Source organism: Phasianus colchicus, chromosome 2 (assembly GCF_987193195.1).
Source record: "Phasianus colchicus chromosome 2, bPhaCol1.hap1.1, whole genome shotgun sequence".
NCBI classification, from domain to species: domain Eukaryota; kingdom Metazoa; phylum Chordata; class Aves; order Galliformes; family Phasianidae; genus Phasianus; species Phasianus colchicus.
In genome coordinates, this window is record NC_143437.1 from 21904209 (window position 1) to 21925506 (window position 21298).

The window sequence follows — 21298 nt, forward strand, 5'->3', positions numbered from 1 at the left end:
GGACCGCGCCCGCGCCGCGGCCTCTGCTGTTGGCGCGGGCGGAGGAGCGCGCGGGTGCCGCTGGGCCGCCGTGGCGGGAGGGCGGCCGCGCATGCGCGCTGCGGGGCAGCGGGGTTCGCGATGGCGGCGGGCGGGAAGTCGTTCTTGGCGGACGCGGGGTACGGCGAGCAGGAGCTGGACGCCAACTCCGCCCTCATGGAGCTGGACAAGGGTGAGCACCGGGGCTGAGGGAGCGCGAGGCCGGGGTGTCGGGCGGGGCCCGGCGGGTGCCGCTGTAGCAGTCAGCGTTGTGCTGCTCTGTGTAGGCCTGCGGTCCGGCAAGCTCGGCGAGCAGTGCGAGGCGGTCGTGCGCTTCCCTCGGCTCTTCCAGAAGTATCCCTTCCCCATCCTCATCAACTCGGCCTTCCTGAAGCTGGCCGACGTCTTCAGGGTCGGGTGAGTGGCGTGCTTTAATTCACTGGGGGCGATTCTCCGTAGGTGACTTCAAAATCGTAACTAATAAATGAATGGTCGACTCTGCAGGTCCTTTCTGTGAGGAAGGGGAATACCAGAGCCTCAAGTTGAGCTTTTCCAAGTGCCCTGAGCCTAACTGAGCCGTGTCTGCTATGCAGCTGCTTGCAGTAGCACACAGACATCCTTGTTTCTGCTGTGGGATCTTTGCCGTTGGGTGCAGGAAGGACTACAGACTCGTTCATGCTTGGCAATGGCTGTTGGGTTTCTCTGTCTCAGTTTTTGCCACAGTTTTCCAGTAGAATCACATCTGGGATTGTGTGCAGCACAGACACGTGCCTGTGCCCATGTCACTGCTATCACTGGGTTCATTTCTTCAGAAGTGTTGGACCCACGTTCGTTGTACACTACTTGTGCTTTGAAGCAATGGGAAACTTCTCCCTTGTGCTACAAAATAGTAGGCATTCATATTCCATCTTTAACTGTATCAGCCTACTCGAACCATTTCTAAAGCACAGAGCTTCTTTGTTGTGATTAACTCTCTGAAGTTTTTCATTATACATTTAGTTTAGAAGTGTTTGATAATATAGATTCAAACAGCTCAGTAAAGATAAGCTCGTGTCTTTTGATAGAAACAACTTCCTGAGGCTGTGCGTGCTGAAAGTTACCCAGCAGAGTGAGAAGCACCTAGAGAAGATCCTCAATGTGGATGAGTTTGTGAAGAGAGTTTTCTCAGTGATTCATAGCAATGATCCTGTTGCTCGGGCTATCACACTTCGGTATGTAGCACAGAAATGAACCTGACTTACTGTAAAGCTGTAACTCGTTATTGGTGTGCTAATCTGTTCTAAACAAAATCAGCAACTACTCAGAATATAGGAGCTGTCTTCTATGTTCATCATAAAGACAAAAGCAGGGCATCTCACAGGGAGTGAGCAGTGGGGATCTGTAAGTGGAAGAACACGGTTTTTGCATGCTTGTATTTGTGATGTGAGAACTGTGCAGATGGCTCCAGGCAAGATGGGATTGGCGATATTCAGATGTTGTGTGTACTCCCAAGATAAAAGAAATCATTGTATGTGTAACCCAGATGTATCTATACAAAACCTACATGCATTACGTGATATATTTAGAGCAAGACCAAAAGGGAAGTACTTCCATATATGTCAAAATAACTTTTGTTAACTTGTGAACTAAACTAATTTGTGTGAACTTTGTCACACTTTTGTTTATTCTTCATTTGTTGTCCTAGATGCCTACTGCTTGCTTGTCTTATGATGTCTAAGAAGGTGCACTTCTGCTATTGATTTCTCTGTCCTTCTTAGGAATCCAGTGGGTGAAAAACACCCACACTTTAAGATATCTTTAATGTTGCTGTCCTGCTGCTTTGGTGTTTGTATCTTTAATGGTACCCAACATGATAATCTTTTCTGCATCTTCAACTTCTGTGCAGCTGAATTAAAATGTGAACAGAGCACTCCTTCTCCCTTGCTTATTCTTTTCTCCTATCCATCCAGAACTCTTGATCTCTCTGTTGAAAGATGGGAGTCATTAACAGAGGTTTGTTTTATTAGCTCATACACCCATTTCTTTTTATATTTTTGAAATTATGTTTTGTTGCTTTAGGATCTCAGAAATGTGAGAGTGCAGTGTATCTATATGTTTTGTTGTAGTATCACTTCAGTATTCTAACGTAAGTCTATGCTTTTTGCCTGGTGTTGAGGGCCATCTTGACAGCCAGAAGTCCCAGGAATTAGCTTAGTTTGCATTAATTACAAATCACTACCCAAGATGCAGCAGGTGAAAGATAGGTTGCAGTAGCTCTCACTTTCAGCTCTAGTTTTCAGTTTGGCCCTTCTCCAGTAGTGTCAGTAAGAAAGGACATGCTGAAAGAAAGATCTAAAGCAACACTTTATGTAGGGGCACAGTGAGTTGCCAGGTAGTTCTGTGTAAGTACTTACATAGAAGTCTTGCTAACGTTACCATTGGTGCAAATTCTTGTGTTCATTCCAGTTGACTGTAAACATTTCTGAAACTATCTGTGAGGTGATTGATGGTACAGATACTTGAATTTGTTCTTTTTTTTCCTGTTGCTTAAACAGAAGGTATTGTGCTATTCCCAATAGTAACTTTGTTTCAGACCAGCAAAGGATCTTAGAAACAAATGCTGAAAGCCTGATGTTTGTTTGCTTCATTGTAGTGATTCTCTAGAAGTTTTGCTTTCTTAATACTTGGTTAATGTTTATGACTTCTCAGGCATGTATCACTTCAATTTGAAGACTTAATGGGAAGGATAGAAAAGGTGGAAACAACTTTCAAAGTGCTGTTTTAGTTCTCCTAAACTACCAAATGTCTGACTTTTAAATTTCATGATGTATACTTTGTGTATGCATGCAGTAATACATTTTAGCATTAAATCTGTGGCATTGATATCAGAGCTTGAACAAAAACACTCAGTGTACCCTGTGCCATAGTGTGTTTCTAGTTTTATAACAATTCCTGCTTTCCACTAATGATACTACAATATGGTTACTTTTTTGTTGTCTGTTTTTATTAGATGACTAACAGAAGACTGATACCAATGTTTTCATGTTTTAGTTATATGCCTACTGTCAGTGTGTCTTTTTCTGTGGTGGACATAAGAGCCTTCATTTATATAAAAATCAAGACTTTAAACCAGTCCTTCTGCACTTTTCTTTGATTTCATCTTGCGTTACTTCATATTCATTGTGCTTGATCTGTGTCTGTAGGATGTTGGGCAGCATGGCATCTATTATTCCAGAAAGGAAGAATGCGCATCACAGTATTCGTCAGAGTTTGGATTCCCATGATAACGTGGAAGTTGAAGCTGCTATTTTTGCTGCTGCTAACTTTTCTGCACAGTCAAAGTAAGGTGGATTTTTTTTTTCCCCTATTTTTCACATTACAAAGGATAAGAACTCCACTGTCACTCTCAGAACTTAGTATTTTTCTTCAGTGGTGTTAGAACATCCTTCACAGCTGTTATGTGTCATAACAGTACTGTAGGGAAATCTGAATTCAAGTCTAAAAAAAACTTTGAAACATATTTAGAAGCTTCCATTTTTATCATTTGGTTATGTACCTGTGTAGGGGTTCTAAAATAGCTTAAGTTTTGGCAAGCATTCTTGTGGTAGTTTTTATTATTAAAATGCAGTGTTTGTTCTGTTGATTTTTAATCTATTTGTTTTCATTTCACCTGGTGCTTTGTCTTTTTCTCTACAGGGACTTTGCTGCAGGAATATGTAACAAAATCAGTGAGATGATTCAAGGTATGTACAAATACTGAGTGACATCTGAGAGTTCTTTTTTATACATACATATATAAAAATATCACTATACCATTGCCCTTATCCCCAAATAATTCCAGTTTTTTAGCTAAATTAGGTAACAAATAATCCAATACCTCTTCTACATGTACTCTCAAAATCTGAGTTTTCAGAACACTCCTGTATTCTTAATATACTTGATATTGCTGTGCTTAAGCTGCTAGCCAGAGGACAGGTTACTTGAAGCTAATGCAGGAGTCTGCACAGACTGCATTGATAGCAGTGCTAGTAATACATGCTGTGTGTCTTAGTACTACTAAAAGCCAGTACAGCAGCCTGGCAATGTCTCTGTTCCCTCTTACAGGTTTAGCTACACCTGTGGACTTGAAATTGAAGTTGATCCCTATTCTGCAGCACATGCATCATGATGCTAGCCTGGCCTCCAGTTCCCGGCAGCTGCTTCAGCAGTTGGTAACATCATATCCTTCCACCAAGATGGTCATTGTTACTCTGCACACGTTCACTCTGCTTGCTGCTGCTTCTTTGGTTGACATTCCTAAGCAGGTAATTCTTTCAAATGAATTTACAAAGCATGTTTAAAACAAAGCAAAACCCTAAACTTTCACCATCAGCTGGCATCTGAAGATATTGTGGTGGATATGCTGAGGTGATTGTCTCTATGGCACATAGGAGCAGAGTACATTGCAACTGCTGTCACTGCCAGATGACCCCCTCCCACACAGAGACCTTTTTCATAGTTCATAAACTGTCTATCTTGGAAATCAGTAATGAAATTAAGAAAGAAAATGATTTTTTTCTGAAAACTTTCTTTTTGCCTCTAGAACACAGGCTTCCCTTCTGTGTGTTTTCCCTGCTGTATATTTTCTTTGGATAGTGTGTGTGCCTTTTACCATTTGTATGTACAAGGAAATTAATAATTCAACAGCATAGAGTAATTCAAAAATGAAATTAAAAACTTTCTTGAAAGACTGAGTCTATTGCTATAGCTTATGTTTTTAAACAAAGTTGTGAGAAAGCAGTGATGGGCAAAATATAATGTTTTTATGTTTAGATAATGGACATTGTGAATGTGATTTATATAGCAAGTGTGAATACACAGTGGCATTTGAGACTCATCTAACTAATTACTGTAAAGCCATAAAAATCTATTGGCCTTTTAATTCCATACATCTGTGGAAGGCTGGTGTCTGTTTGACTTATGGCATTGATTTGTTTGAAACTTCTTTCAGAAATAGTCCTGAATTTGAGCTAACTGAAATGACATTCAAGCATTTTACGTGCTTTTTATGAAAGTAATTATGGACTTAAAGGCTGTATGTCTGCAAAACAGCAGCCTATGTTGCACATATAAATCAGGTAGCCAGGGTTTCTTGTTATTTTTTTTCTGAGACACAGTGTATATCTGTGCTGCTCTCTGTTGACTGCAGATTGTGCAGACACCTGAATTAGTGTCAAATGCCTGAAATACTTGCTGCTGGTGTAATCATGACAATGCAAAGTTGACTAAAGTCTTTGGGAGTGTTTTACCAGTATTTCTGTGAGAGCAGGAATAGCTCTCAGGGCTTCATGGGGTATGCAGGGTGGTGCAGAGAAGTGTGCTTGAGCAGATTGGAGAGGAGGATAGCAGAAAGCAGCTGTTGGATTGATTCCACTTGCCATGGAACTGCAGTATAGTCTTTGCCATGTGGGAAGCATGCAGCCAGGTAATGCATAGCAGTTTCAGATGAGTATTCTCAAAATTCCTTTGTGAATATTTTTGAATGGGCTTCCTTCTAGTACGATCTCTTCCCCTTAAATGATGAATTTATCTTTTTACAGGTCCAGCTTCTGTTGCAGTACTTGAAGAATGACCCCAGAAAGGCTGTAAAGAGGCTTGCAATCCAAGATTTAAAGCTTTTGGCCAACAAGATGCCACATACGTGGAGTAGAGAAAATATTCAGGTTAATACATTTTTAGGCAAAAGTTTGTTATGAAACTGCATTTAGTTGTGGAATTCTTTCCAAGAGAACAATTTGTAAGGGAAAGGAAGGAGGAAAGAATACACGTCTCCATGTCCTTAAATTAGGCATAATCTACTAAGCAGAGTAGCCAAAAATTAATGACCAATTGAAGTAATGTAACTGAGGAGAAGCGTGTATCATTGGCTTTAGAAACTGGTGCTGTTGATATTTAGAGCAGTTGATTAGGATACGTGCAAGATGTTTTCTAGATGCTTGCCAGGTGAGCAAGGAAGTTCTGCTTTGACTTCAGTTCTGTCTGTTTTGGTCATAGGTCTTCCTTACAAACAAGTGCAACTAGACCTTTAATACAGATAGTTCATGAAACTTCCTTCTGTTTGCATCTTCTCCCTTCTCTTAATCTATAGGCACTGTGTGAATCTGCTCTTCACACTCCATATGACAGTTTGAAGCTGGGCATGCTGTCAGTTCTTTCCACGTTATCGGGGACCATTGCCATTAAACAGTACTTCAGCAGTGCTCCAGGTAAGAAAACTAGATTAGATGGTAATTTTTGGCATTTTTGGTAGATTAGCTATCTACTTCTGAACAGTTTAATCTAAACATTGTTGCATATTCTGGAAGTATTTTTGAACTACAGGGCACTAGAGAGAGTCAGACTGTGTTTATTGTATGTGAATTTGAATGAGGGAGCGTGCACCAATGACAGTCACAGTCTAAGATTCTGTGCTAATAAGCTCTGTGAAAGTTCTGTTTACCTTTGGATTTTCAACTTCTCTACATAAACTAAAGAAACAGTTTGCCTCTTAAATGGTCAGCCTGTATTCTGTTTATGGCACTTTGAAACCACTACTTGTGTAGTGTTTCAGTGTGAATGAAGGGAACAGAGAAGCATTTAGAGGCTTTGTAGTTGAGAAGGAGCAGACATTCTGAAACAATTAAAGGTGTCTCATTCTGCAAATGGAGATGATAATGTCTTTTATGTCTTCTTGAAAGCTACTATGCCTTAATGAGTATAGTGAGCCTGACAAAATTGGTTGCAGGAAAGAAGAAAAACAGTATGTTTTCATTAGTTATTCTGGCATGTCTTAATATGCTCGATAGCTTTTTTTTTTTTTTCAGTCAGTAATATCTTAGGGACAAGTCTAAACATCTCCAAGTCCCTGAAACATCAGCCTTCAGACCTGAATACTCTTTTCTTGTGTACATCTAAGTTGTGTGTAGGAAAGAGGAGAGAATCTGCGTTTTGGTGCATGTATAGGAATATATGTTAAAATGGTAGGATAAAAATATATGAAGTAAAATAAGTAATTTTAAGAAACAAAGCACCATAAATCAGTATAGATTTTGTACAGGAATATACTTGAAAGTACCATACTTTAATTAAGTTATGTGCTGTCATATGTCTGCTTTGCCTTGTCTTCATTTAGGAACAGCGGCTACAACTGCAAGGTCATTTGATTTAGTAAAATTAGCACAGGAGTGCTGTTACCATAATAACCGTGGCATTGCAGCTCATGGTGTGAGAATTCTGACAAATATATCAGCCTCTTGTCAGGAAAAAGGTAAATGAGAGCAAGGGCAATGAAATAAAATTATTTGCAATCAGGCTTATGCACTTAATATGTATTAACTGGTTTTGTTCATGAATTTTTCTGTAAATCTGTCTGATCCTCTTCATGCTGGTTATGGGGACTATAATCTCTACAAATGTTTTGTGGGATTTTGTGAATGGTTGGGAAGATTCCACATTCTGCTAATTTGTAAAAAAAAAAAAAAAAAAAAAAAAAAAAAAATTAATGGACACAGTAGAACTGCTAAAATAAACGTTTGTCTTACTTTTGCTATAAGCCACTGAATTGTCTGTCTGTTATCCTTTGGTAACTCTTGGCACAAGATCTGCTACAAAGGAATAATGGAGCATCTGGAAGTTGTAGTCCAGAATTTTATGCTCACTCTACAAATGTCATGGTTAATGTGACTGCTGAATAATTACCTGAGACACAGAATTGCTTCCAATTAAAGTAAGTCAGAATTATTAGAATATTCATCTGTCACCATTGCGACACCACTGTAAGCATTACATAGATTAAAGTCAGGAACTGTGAAAGAGAACTGACTGACTCTTTCTTTTTCTTAGATCTTCTGCCTTTGGAGCAAGATGCTGTTTTTGGCTTAGAATCTCTTCTTGTTCTCTGTAGTCAAGATGACAGTCCAGGAGCTCAAGCAACTTTAAAGGTGATAGTACTGTTGTTTCATTAGCACTGCTGTAAGTTATAGTAATGGTTTCTATAGCAGAGGAGCTAAAGTGTAGCAGACCTTTCTGGTGGAAACAAAACATATTGACTGGAAAGAAATCAATCTTTTTCTGTGTCTTGCCAGTAGTTAAGAGTTCAGAGTGATAGTACATGAGTGCAGTGTGATTGCTTTCAACTCTAGAATAAGTTTATTTTCATGGAGGGGGGAGAAAGTGGACTTTTCTGAGGTACGGTTGTAATAAAACAAACTTGAATGAGGGATGGAGATGCCTCTAGAGAATGAAGAAATTCTTGGGAAGGGAGAACCCACTTTTTCTGAGATGGGGATGCAATCTGCAAGATAACGATGCTCCTATGAAGTATTTTTTTTATTGTCCCACTTCATGACCTGCTATCAGCAATTTTATTTAGTTATGTACCTGTAAAGGGATGAGAAGAATTGTTTCTTGGTGTCTTTGTGCTTTGAGTTTAGAGAGAGAGCATAAGATTCTAAGGAAATCTCCTTTTTGTGTATTTCTGTAATCACACTTGCACCAAAGCGTCTGTTTTGATTTTACTTTTAAAAAGAATTGTATTAATTGTACCTATTGATGTTTGTGAATTACAGATCACCTTAACTTGTATGGTGAAGTTGGTCAAGTGCCGTCCTCACCTGAGCCAGTCAGTGGTTGAATCTCTGTTGACACAGCTGCACAGTGCTCAGGATGCTGCTAGGATTCTCATGTGCCATTGCTTAGCAGCTATTGCCATGCAGCTGCCTGTGTTAGCTGATGGCATGCTAGGAGATCTGATGGAGCTCTATAAAGTGATTGGACAATCCACCACAGATAAAAAACAGGAACTCTTGGTAAGACCTATTTCTAAATAATAAACCTTGATGGACAAGATCATAGAATGATAGAATGGTTTGGATTAGAAGGAATGTTAAAAACCATCCAGTTCCAACCTCCCTGCTGTGGGCAGGGATACCTTCCTCTAGACCAGATTGTTCAAAGCCTCATCCAACCTGGCCTTGAACACCTCCAGGGATGAGGTATTCACAGCTTATCAGGGCAGCCCGTGCCAGTGCCTCACCGCTTCTTTATATCTAATCTAGATCTACTGTCTTTGAGTTTAAAGCCACTACCCCTTCTCCTATTACTACACACCTTTGTAAAAAACAAACAAACAAAAAAAACCTCCCTCTTCAGCTTTCTTGTAATCTCCCTTTGGGTACACAAAAGCTATATTAAGGTCTCCCTGGAGCCTTCTCTTTGTCAGGCTGAACAGCCCCAGCTCTCTCAGCCCTCTTCAAAGGATGAGTGCTCCAGCCCCCCATCATCTTTACAGCCTCCTCTTGACCTCATGTAACAGATCCTGTGTTGATCTTATCTTGGGTGAGACCCAATCAGTACTGCAGGTTGGGTCTCACAAGATCAGAGTAGGGGGAAACAATCGCCTCCCTTGACCTGCTGATCACTCTGCTTTTGATTCAGCCCAGGACATGGTTGGCACTCGGGGCTGCAATCATCTGCTGCCATCTCATACTGAGTTTGACTTCAGCTAACACCCCTGGTCCTTTGCCTCAGGGCTACTCTGAGTCCATTCTTTGCTCAGTCTGTATCTGTGCTTGAAATTGTCCCAACCAAAGTGCATGACATAGCATTTGACCTTATTGACTAAGAATTTTATACAGGCCTACCTCTGAAACCTGTTGAGATCCCTCTTGGCGGCGTCCTTTCCCTTCAGTGTGTTGACTGCGCTGCTCAGCTTGGTGTCGTCAGCACGCTTGTTGAGGGTGTACTCAGTTGCACTGTTCACGTCACTGACAAAGATGTAACAAAGTGCCAGTCCAATACTGACCTCTGAACACCTCTTGTAACTTGGGGCCCATCTGGACATGGAGCCACTGAGTGTGATCATCCAGCCAATTCCTTATCCACCAAGTGTTCCATCTATCAAATCCGTATCTCTCCGGAGACAAGAATGTCATGTGGGATAGTGTCAGATGCATTGAAAGAGTCTAGATAGGTGGTGTTCTTCCTTCATCCATCAGTGCTGTAACCCCATCTGCATAAACTACAATGGATAGTTTTTTCCCTTCCAAAAGGTTAGCCTAAGGCATTTCTTAGGTCCAAGTTGATGTGCCAGCCTATGGTCTCATTTTCAGGTTTTTTTTTTTTGATAGTTCAAGTCAATAGAATTGAATCATAGATGTATGAGGTGTGATTTCAGAGTTGTGTTGGCATATGCAATGTATTTCCTCTAGATTTCCCAGCAGATGGCACTGCTTAGACAAAAGTTGGGATAGTAAAACAAGGTTTGCAGAAGAGCAAGGTGGCAGTTAATTATATCAATTTACATGTGGTAGTCTGACATGCATTTTAATATATTTTAATAGATAAAAATACTCTTATTACATCTATTTAGAGATTTATTTTTTAGAAAGAAATTACAAGCTTCCTGCTTATTTATCTGGAGCCTTTGAACTATCCCAGTAGTGTGGTATCCCAGAAAGTGGCAGTAAAGGTTATTTAAACTAAAGTGAGTTTCATCTACAAGAAATATTTTGGTTGGCTTAAATATTAAGGTACATGACTGAGAAGAGTTCTTCAGTTAAAATGTGTATTAAGTCTTTTATGTAGTTCCAGGTCCAAAATCAAGCAGATCGTTTCTATTAGGCTGAGATGTTTTGGGTTTCTTTTGTTTGTGGTGGTTTGTTCTTGAAATACAACCTTATTCCTAATGTCTCCGCTCTTCTACAGGTTTCTCTTGCCACAGTGATATTTGTTTCCAGTCAGAAAGCTTTATCTCCAGAAATTAAAACTGTTATCAAACAGCAGCTTGAGAATGCCTCCAATGGATGGACAGCCTACAGGATAGCCAGGCAGGCTTCCAGAATGGTAGGTGAAAATAAATACCTGTTTTGGTGTTGTTGGAAGGATCCTAGTGATTTCCTTGAATTGGAAAAAGAATGTAAGGAAGGAAAATAATAGGGCTCAGAACTAGAAAACAATGTGGGTGGGTAGCTGTGGGGAATATATAATTTTCCTTAATTCTCTGGAATGCTGATCCCATTCAGAGTGGTCACCCCATCGAACTGGTTTTCCTAGCAATTCATCTTTCCAGAGCAGTTGAGAAGGGAGAAGCTAATGACTTGATCTTTATTTTTTTATGAGCATGTCTAATCTTTATTTTCTGGCTGATCTTTAGAAAGTGCTACAGGCCATCCTGATGTATGCTTCTGTTCAGTGTGAAGAAAGATCAATTTTTCTCTCCCCTTCAATAAAGTCATAGCTGGGGTTAGAATTATGCAGAAAGCCTATTACGAGATGCAGGGGTAATTTGAAGCAGATAAGGTATGCGTTGCAGAGGGGAGGGCTGAGTATAGCACTGCTTCAGTACATCAGCCAGGGCTCCTGATTTTAGCTCTTGTCTGACTTGATAATAGTTTCAAACCCAGTGTTACTGTGCAGATGAAACGTATGTTTTCAGTATTAAAAATAAATATATTTCTAAACTTGTTTCTTTTCTTGTTAAACGTATAAATAATTACTTCATCTTTCCATAAAATAAGGTTTAGTGGTTTTATTTGTTATTAGGCTTGTAATGATCAAATGACTAATAGGAGGTTCACTGGTTTTATTTTTGAAGTATGACTAATTCTGGGGAAGTTGATGTTCTTACACAGCAATTATCCACAGCCTTTTTTCTTGTCTCCTCTTCCAAACCTTTTTATCATTACAGGGTAACCATGACATGGCCAGAGAACTGTATCAAAGCCTGCTGACTCAGGTGGCTTCAGAGCACTTTTACTTCTGGCTGAACAGTTTGAAGGAGTTCTCCCACGCAGAGCAGTGTCTGACGGGTTTGCAAGAGGACAACTACAGCTCAGCACTTTCTTGCATAGCTGAGGCTTTAAAATCGTATCACAAAGGAATAGCATCCCTAACGGTTAGCACAGATCTTCTACTGTAGTGATGATTCTGTGTACCGTGGCAGATATGTTTAGTTTCTTTTCTTAAACTACTTAAAGGTGTTATTTCTTATGAGAGGGCTGCAGAGAAATGCCCATTATAACCCACTGTGTCTTCAGAGAGATCAGCAGCAAGTTCATTTGCTAGATTTTTTTTTTTCCAGTTTTTCCATTCCTCACTTTCTGCCTTGATCAAATTATCTGATGCATTTTTTTTTTAACTAAAAGTTACAGTGCTTAATTGTCTTCCTATTGAGTTCATATTGCATTGTATTTGACAATGTGATCCTATGGAATTGTAAGAACAGTAAAGCCATACCAATACAGTAAGAGGAGGGAGAACAATTCAGTGTTGTCAAATTCACAGGAATTTTGAGGTACATATTTTAAGCAAGTATTTTCTGCTTTGCTAAAGTAGGAAAAAATAAGGCTGTGTGTGGTGTCTCTGTGAACAACAGCAACAAAGGCATTAATGAATATGGACTTCCATTTCATGCTGTCATCTTAACAAAAGGCATTCTGTCTTCATACAGCACTTCTAAATGAAACAGTTTACTTCTTTTGCAGTTGTTGTCAGTGTTATGTCAGCACAGATATTAGTATTAATAAAGCTCAGATGTACTGTTTTTAATAATCTGCCACTTGGATAACATGGAAGGTTATAAATTTTATGCCTTTATCCTCTGAGAGAAAGCTCTAAGTATTTGCCTTTAAGTTGTTGGCTAAGTGGATGAGGCTTTTCATTCAACACTTAAGGCTTCTCTAACATCAAGAAGCCATTGGAGGAGGCATCTAATTAGACATGAATATTTAATACAGGCAGGAAAGTGATTCAGCAAATTAATTTGTCTTTCCCTAGAGTTTGTTTTTTCTTTTTGCCATTGAAAAATTACTTTCCTCATCTTTTCTACTGATTTCCTTGAAAATTGTGGTCCACAGGTTTCAGAGAGCTAGAGAAGAGGAAGCTGCTTTATATTTATTATTATTGCTGTTATTATTTGCTAGCTGTTGCCGACTTGTTGCATCTCTCTTGACAAATTTTTCCCCATGCTCAAATCTCAGCTGTGAAAGGAGCCATTCTCAGCTTACATCTGCGTAACTCAGTGTGTAAAGGAGGAGCAAAGTGTCATTAAGGATAAATGGTAGTCTAACTGCAGAATACTTCAGCTGTCCCTTCCCTCTGAATTCGGCTTTTCTGTTGCTTCTGTTTTAGTGTAGTGCATGACTCAGCACTGTTGGTGCTGCAGACCATTAATGCCTGTGTAGTTGGGCCACCTTGTAACTATGCTGCACTGTGCCTGGTAATCCTGCAGACGTTCTGCAATGATGACATATCCAGACAGTGACTGATCTTATCAAATATTTCTCAATTCCTTCTTGATGCACATGCAAGAAGGAAGGTTGCATTAGGTGTATGCAAAGTGTTTTTTCAGGTAAGTTTCTCCTCTTGAGGACTGAGTCCAATTTCTTTACAGATGAGAGAAATGTGTGGGCATCAGGCCCAGTCCCATCTGTCTTGCTTTGTGCTTTCTTGCATAGTTAGCAAAGGTTTTGAAATAGGACTCTGGCACAGAACTTGCGTTTCCTTAGAAACTCCTACTTGCTTTTTCGCTACTGGTAATGTAAAGAAGAGACAGAACTTGAACAAAGCGCATGTACGATTAAGTAGTGCTAACTCAAAACATGTTAAGTAGTGTCATTTGAAGAACTTAACTGAGCTGAAGAACTTTCTATGTCACTTTCAGAAGAAGAACTGCAACTTCTTTTGTAACTCTGTGGCTGTGATTAAAGGGAGGATAACATGGCTAACTTAATTATTGCCCATGGCTTATATGGGTTGCAGGTAATATAAATTGCAGTATTAATGAGGCAGGGTTGTATCTCTATCTACAAGAATCAAGTCCAGTTTGCTCTACTGAGAACTTTTTATAGTGGTTGGTTGATATTTCCTTAGTTTTGCCCATGGTAAGCCAGTTCTCAGATGATGTGGGACACTTTGTGATAAACTTGTTTGTTTTCCTGCCAGCAAAAGAAAAAAAAAAAGTTCTTGGTAATGTGTTGGATGCATCCTAGCTTGAATTTTTGGCTTGACTAGCATCAAATCTTGAGCACTGCAGTTTGCCCTCCTGGGTGTCTTCAGCTGTCACAGGTGGTTCTTCAAGTCAGATGAGCTTTTAGGGAACAGAACTGTGTAGAGCAATAACCTTAGATTAATAGCAGCATGTCTTTCCTCCTGGAGTTCTGTTGATCATTCTTGGTTGTCACTGCCTTCATCAAATATAAGGTGCCTTTGTTGTTCCTGTCCATGTCACAGTTCAGAGAAAATCTAAGATGGTTGCTACTGCTTTTAGTACTGGGTGGCTTTAGCTGGTCCTTTATCATTCTGGCTCATCCAAAGATTGACTTTTGCAGTCCTCTCTTTCTTTGCCTTTCAATTCAGTGTACCCTCTCATGGTAGGGGCTGTCTGGACTGTGTGGGTTTAAAGGTCTAATAGCTTGTCCTTTGAAGAAGGGGAAATAAGTGCCCAAATAGCTCAAGTCACAGCATGATACACTTGATGGCTTAGTAATTACCTAAATTTTTCTACCCTTTATATTTGGTATGATTTAAATTGAGCAAATCTATTAGGTTTGTTTTTAAAAATTAGCTTTAGTAGTGACCCAGAGAGTATAGTTGTCTGATGAGAACACAGTTTAGTGACGTTGCAAAGTTATTTTACTATGTTTGCTTTTGGCCTCAATTAGCAACATTACAATTACTGTGTTTCAGGCTGCAAGTACACCGCTTAATCCTCTGAGCTTTCAGTGTGGATTTGTGAAACTCAGGATTGACCTTCTGCAAGCTTTTTCTCAACTTATTTGTACCTGCAACAGCCTGAAAACAAGTCCACCACCAGCTATTGCCACAACGATTGCCATGACATCAGGCAATGATCTCCAGAGGTGTGGACGCATCTCTAACCAGGCATGTGTTCTTGTTCCATTCTTGTATAGTTATGTTTATGATGTCAGTATGTATTTTGCTTCTCAGCAGATATCATATCTTAAGATTAGAAGGGGGAAGTTTTTACAGAGAGAGTGGTGAGGTGCTGGCACAGCTGACCGTAGAGGTTGTGGATGCCCTATCCCTGAAGGCATCCAGATGAGGCTGCACAAAGCCCCATCCAACCTGGGTTATTCAAGTTAATTTTGTTTTTAACCTTAAAATGGTATGCTGCTTTGTTGTTTGTAAGTTTTTTTTTAATTTTTTTTTTTTACAGGAAGAATATCTATTTAAATCATGAGTAATACTCTGTCACTTATGTGCTTTTTATCCATGGGAAGAGGGAAAAACTTTGTATCTTTGAGAGTGTGTTTTATTTCTTCAGTGGTGCTGATTGGTGTAGTGATTTTCTGGATGCACGCTGTTTTTTTGTTATTTTGACTGGTAACATTGTCTCTGTAGATGAAGTTATCAATGGAGGAATTCCGAAACCTGGCTGTGCGTTATGGAGATCTGTATCAGTCATCTTTTGATGCAGACTCAGCAACTCTAAGGAATGTAGAACTGTATCCTTCTAAAAGCTCAGAATTTGTCCTCTTATTTTCTCATTGGGACAGCACAAAGCTTAACAGTCCTTTCTCTAGTGAAAGCTAGCACAAAGTCATTTTGAAGCAGTTAACATAAGTCAGGTTACTTAAAACCTATTTGGAAATGTACATTAATATTATTGTTCAGAATTACTTCATGAGTAAGTTAGGTTTTGAAACTTGCAACAGCATAAAATGGGATTTCCGTAGTTGTTCTTCTGTTTACCAAAAGAATAATGATAGGATTACTTCACAAAAGCTAGAGAAATAAGGAAGAGTGCTAGTAAGTAGTACTGTGTTTCTGACTTTAGGAACCAAATTTGTAAGTCTCCTAACTCCTTAATATTAATATCAGACAACAGCAGAGCTGCCTGTTGATTTCACATGCAATTGAAGCTCTGATTTTGGATCCAGAATCTGCAAAGTAAGTTTTAGAGTTGACTTTCTGCTCCTTTGCTTTTAGTTTCTAAACACTTGGGACTTTAAATCTAGGAATTCAAGGAATGTTCAGAAAAGCTTCCCTGTGGCCCCTTACAATTTTGTTCTGGCCAGGCTGGAGGACCTGTTGCTGCTGTGCTGTAGCCGACAGGTTAGGGACTGCATTTCAGGTTCTGCTTTTTTATATTTTACTCTGCTCTTGAGAGCTGTACTGCACTCATCTTAAGTACAGATTTGAATTAAAATAAGAAATGACTTTTAATCTGTTGCCATGTATTTTAATTTTTGCTTTTCTGTGTTAACTCTCGTACTTGTAAGTGGAAGTAGCAGGCACATGTTAGTTTCCTTCAGAGTCCTGGAAATGCATGCATTAGATTAGTATAAGATTTTTAAGGTAAATTAATAATTTCTGGCTTTTTTGTGTGTGTGTGTAAGCTTGTACGTATTAGCAAAATCACACTGAAGCAGCTATGAATCAAATCATTATTCAGAACTCTGTGGCTGTGATTAAAGGGAGGATAACATGGCTAAACATCTTTATAAATGTGCATTTCTTGTAACTGGAAGTAAAAATTGGGCATCCCAAACATCTATCCTACTCATTATGAATTAAGCACTATTTTGAAGATGCCTTAATCATACTTTTTCCTATTGTGTCATTTAAAAAGTTAGGTTTGTAGGAGCTGGAACTGTATTCAGAGCATTAGATTATAAGATTCCGTATTTATTAACTCTGTCTGACATTGTCCATTTTTGTTGAGTTGTCAGACTTTTTAAAAAATGTTTTAAGTGCTGCAGGCTGAAATAAAATCCCTCAGGGAAGTAAGCACAGCCAGACTGTTAGAGTTGTAGCTGCTTCAACTGGGAAAGGATGGGAACGCAAAATGCTGGATAAGTGGAGTTAAGAAAGGGCTTAAATGTGCGGAGCAAGTCTGACTGGGAAAACAATAAATCAAACACTTTGTTTATTTCTTAATGAATTTCAAGTTGTAACAGAGGATGCTCTTGTTCGGCATGTTTCAGAGTGAGCCTCGGACTGGGATGAAGAAAATATTTTAGGCACAGCAGAATGTTTTATTTTCTAGTTTCCAGGAATACAGTTCAAATGGAGCAGCACACGTTGAGAGTGAATATGAAAGAAGAATGATGTCTGTATTTAATCACGTACTGGAAGAAGTGGAATCCCTCAACAGGAAGTATGCTCCTGTGTCTTACTTGGCAAGTAATAGCTTTACGCATATATTTTGTAGATGAAGGTTCCAAAACCTCAGGAAATCTCAGGTGATCAAGCAGCTGAAGAGCATATTTCAGTTATTTAATGTAAGCTATTAGTGGTACAAGGAACTCTGTTCCTAAGGATATACTCTAATACTTGAAAAAAAGGTTTTGCTGGAACATCTATAAGCTTACTGTCCTGATTAAAAACATGGTTTTAAAAATTCTGGTGTTATGAGTGTAGCAGATGCTGATAAATGTTAGGATAGCTGGAGGTAATACTGAGTCTCTGTCAAATCCCTTACCGCAATCAATTTAAAATACTGAAATACTGTTTATTCATGCTGTTGTGGTTCAGGAATTTCACCTGTAGCACACAGCGCTGGAGGGTCCAATGCTAGCCCAGCTCCAGTGTCTGAGCTGTTGGCAGTTAGTACTGTGTGGCTGGAGTATAGTGTTTCTCTTATCGATACAGGTCATCAGAAACACAATGTAAAGTGTGCTGAATGCAAACAGGGAGCTGATAAGAGTACTCCTTTACAATCCTAATCTGGTGTTGTCGTCTTCTGTTAGTGAAAATCATAAAGCTGAAGTGTGCATTGGTGGAAACAGGGCAGTTCACTTGTTAGGACTGGCACCTTCTTGCCTATCTTTTTCTGAATTCAGCAGTCCTTATAAAATTCCAATTTGTGCAGAAAAGTGAGTTGCCTAAAATGTAGCCAAAGTAAACACTGTAAACTTAGTTGCTGTCTGTTCCAGCCCAGCTGGGTGATTTCAGTAGCGCTTCCTTCTCTGATGTTACAATGCAATGAGGGAAGGAAGAGCAAATAAAAGGTTTAAAACTCAAGTTATTGTACCCTGTGGAGTTGTGGGAGTTGCCAGTTCTGTTTGCCAGGAGTGGATTATTGTTTATTTGAGGGTTTCTGTATCAATTCTGTGTTAGGAGTGTTTTAAGCAAATATTGCTAAGCTAACTCTTAACACTAGGACTGAAATTATCTAGATTTGTATTTTTCTTGGCCTGCTTGTTCTTTCCAGAGCAGAATACCTTCTTTGTAAAGAGGAGAACATAAGAATAAGCTGAATGTAGTCACTGCCATTGCAGTGGCTGTTATCATATGACTGTCTCAATATATTTCTGGACTTCTAGTGGAAGCTACTGCAGTTTCAGTACCTGAAGTGCATGTCTTTTCCATACTGTCTGAAATATACTCATTTGGTTTGGCTCTGTTTCTTACAGCATACAGCTTGTCTATGCAGTGCTGTCATTGCCTTGCTGAAGGTACCCCTTTCTTTCCAAAGGTATTTCTTCCAAAAGCTGCAGTCTACAAGCATTAAAGTAAGTGTTGCTCAAATGTGGCCTAAAATCTCTCCTTATAGAGCCTACTTCATGAGTAGTCATACCGAAAGCATAAGGCTTCAGTACTTTTACTGAAGATACTTAACTGCAATACAGATCTGGGCTTGCCTGTTAGGAATGGCTTAATAATGTCTGTGTCATAACTGAATACGTATGTAATTGTTGTGATCCACTAGGCTATGATTTAATCAAGCAAATAGGATTCAGTTTTTTGATTGCAAGATCTTAAAATAAAATATGACTGGTAATTTTTCTTGGTTCTGCATCTGCAGAGCAGATTTTCTAGTCTTAGAAAAACAACTTTTATAAACCTAAGTTATTTTTCTTCAAAAACCAACATTTACTATGGAATGAAGTTGTAATATTTATCAGTTAAGTGAGTGAGAATGGCAGTGCGATGCCTTCAAGGGCAAGTTAATTTGGTATTTTTAAATCAAAAGGTCCTTTTTTTCTGGGGAAATTGGAAGCCTGGAGATTTACATTATTTAATCATACAGGTTTTTACTTCTGTATTCATCTTCATATGCTTAGAGCTTGCTTGAGGATATTTTATAGAAGGCTTCTTTTGAAGGTGTTTAATTGAAGGAGATGCTAACACCATGCCTGGTATTGCTGATGATGCTTATAGATTTTTAACAGTGATCTGTTTCTGCTGCAAATTGAATGTTTCCATCTTCTGCTTTTCTCTACCAAATCCTTCCTTGAAGTTATTCTATAAGAAGGTGCTCTGTTTCATCTTGTAATTATCTTTGCTTTTAAGGAGGCATGAGGTTACATATTTGTCTGTTGTCTTGTGTTGTAGCTTGCTCTATCCCCATCTCCAAGGAATCCTGCAGAACCTATTGCAGTACAGAACAATCAGCAGTTGGCCTTAAAGGTAGAAGGAGTGGTTCAGCATGGATCTAAACCAGGCCTCTTCCGTAAAATTCAATCAGTCTGTCTAAATGTATCTTCAGTACTGCAGAGCAAATCTGGACAAGACTATAAGGTATGGGGAGACAAGAGTCTTAGACCTAGACAAGGAGTCTTAGACCTTCTCAGTGTATTTTCCATTCTTTTCAGCCTCTGGTTGAAATTAATGTGTTCTTGTCTAATCCTCTCTTGGCAGTCGACATTTGGGCACAAGTGGGAGCTGGTCATAGTGCTTGGAAGGAATCTGGGATTTCTGTGCTTGCCATATGCTGATAGCTTTTTAGTAACAACTTTCCTTCCAGACTAAAGAGACCTTGTCATGTTCAGAAGAAGTCATTAGGAGTCTGCTTGAGATAAGGAAAATTCACTCTAGCTATATACCAATGAAAACTCCAGAGGCACAAAAAAAGGCAGGAACAGATCATTCTTTACTGCACAGTCGCTGTAACTTCTTACCCTTATTAAGGATTGTTGTCTTTTTCTTATAACAGTCCTCTTAATTTCCATTAATCCAGTGGAGTGCCTTATCAAAGACCGCATGTCTGAAGTTCAGCTTATGCTAATGTAGTACTTAGTGAAAGGTCTGTTTTGGTGAGATTGGGGGTTCTTGAGGTTCAGGGGGGAAGTGAGTTGCTTCTTAAGAAGTACATCTGAATTGCATTATTGCAAAACCAGAACATTGGTGAGGGGAAAGACTTCATGCTAGCTACCTTGCCTTTATTGATAGATTGATAGATACAAAAAAAAAAAATTGCATTAATTTATAAAAAATATGTCAAAACTGATGCAAGCATATGTGTGCATTGGTTTAGGAAAACTGAGGACAAAGGTGTTTTTTTCCTTTCTCTTTCAAACAGAAAATAGAAAACTGATTTTTAGCAGCTTATATATAATATGGTAACCTTTTTTGTATTCTCAGATTCCTATTGACAACATGACCAATGAAATGGAGCAGAGGGTGGAGCCACACAACGACTACTTCAGCACTCAGTTTCTGTTAAACTTTGTGATACTTGGCACCCATAATATTACAGTTGAGTCTTCTGTAATAGATTCCAATGGTATTGTTTGGAAAACTGGGCCTAAAACAACTATTTTTGTTAAATCTCTTGAAGATCCATACTCTCAGCAAGTTCGTCTTCAGCAACAGCAAGGACAGCCACCATCACAGCAACAACAACAAAGAACAGCATACTCACGGTTCTAATTCCTGGAAGTGACTCTTGTGGTCAGTGACTGCTTCGTGCTGGCTAAGGGAAGTGATGTTTTCTGTCCCCACTTAGATTGTTATGTAGTTAGTTCTGTGGCTGTGTATGTACATGTTCCCAAATGCATGCATGCACATACCCATGACCACAAATAGCTGTAAGGTCCAGAAGGAGATGATTCACCTACTGTACGTGCAACCAGAGATCTGAACTGTTTGTGGTTGGTGCTTTCTTTATTGAAGTCTCAGGTTATTGTCTTAACCACGCAATCTTTCTTATTGTAACACAGAAAAAGAAAGCAAAAATCTCCAGATTAAAGTGTCCAACAACTTTTTATCTTGTATAATGAATGTTTGTTTCTTGTTCTGTTATTGACGGATATGTTGCTGAAAACCTGTGATGTCAGCATTCCAAACCAGCTCAGAAACACTGGGGAGCAGACTTATCTTGTAGGTCTCACGATATTCAGAGTGTGTAGCTGAATGTGTGAGAATTCTAGTAGAAGAAACTTAAGCCAGCTCTGGTCTTTCCCTGGATGACTCTCTATTTTCTGTGAGCCAGTGAGAATTGTAACCCTGCTGCAATTCAAAAATGCGTTCCTTCTCCAAAGTACTTTGTTCACCTGATCTGCTAGGTGTGTATAACTCCAGAGACTTGCATCAATTC

General features: G+C 39.2%; 1 protein-coding gene across 2 annotated transcripts; it reads left to right on the plus strand.

Annotated features, from left to right (window-relative positions):
• The first annotated feature begins 53 nt into the window (after positions 1 to 53).
• INTS7 (integrator complex subunit 7) lies at positions 54 to 20978 on the plus strand. 2 transcript variants are annotated; one of them, XM_031595440.2, is made up of 21 exons: positions 54 to 211; positions 306 to 435; positions 1083 to 1229; positions 3201 to 3338; positions 3694 to 3740; positions 4102 to 4301; positions 5577 to 5699; positions 6125 to 6242; positions 7148 to 7282; positions 7858 to 7955; positions 8583 to 8822; positions 10720 to 10857; positions 11702 to 11908; positions 14701 to 14895; positions 15376 to 15479; positions 15856 to 15924; positions 17024 to 17156; positions 18393 to 18491; positions 19315 to 19500; positions 20344 to 20457; positions 20540 to 20978. In XM_031595440.2, exons 1-21 carry the CDS (start codon positions 121 to 123, stop codon positions 20642 to 20644), a joined length of 2817 nt encoding a protein of 938 aa, XP_031451300.2. In that variant the 5' UTR covers positions 54 to 120; the 3' UTR covers positions 20645 to 20978. The 2 variants fall into 2 exon arrangements, with proteins under 2 accessions (XP_031451300.2, XP_031451291.2); XM_031595431.2 differs by having other exon boundaries at positions 20344 to 20978.
• Positions 20979 to 21298: the final 320 nt, after the last annotated feature.

What these genes read in the sequence shown, in the direction of transcription:
- INTS7 (XM_031595431.2), top strand. Translation starts at nt 121, where the DNA reads ATGGCGGCGGGCGGGAAGTCGTTCTTGGCGGACGCGGGGTACGGCGAG. An exon ending in GTGGACGCATCTCTAACCAG is followed by an intron (nt 14,896 to 15,375) that starts GCATGTGTTCTT and finishes TTGTCTCTGTAG; the next exon opens with ATGAAGTTATCAATGGAGGA. An exon ending in AATCTGGACAAGACTATAAG is followed by an intron (nt 19,501 to 20,343) that starts GTATGGGGAGAC and finishes TTGTATTCTCAG; the next exon opens with ATTCCTATTGACAACATGAC.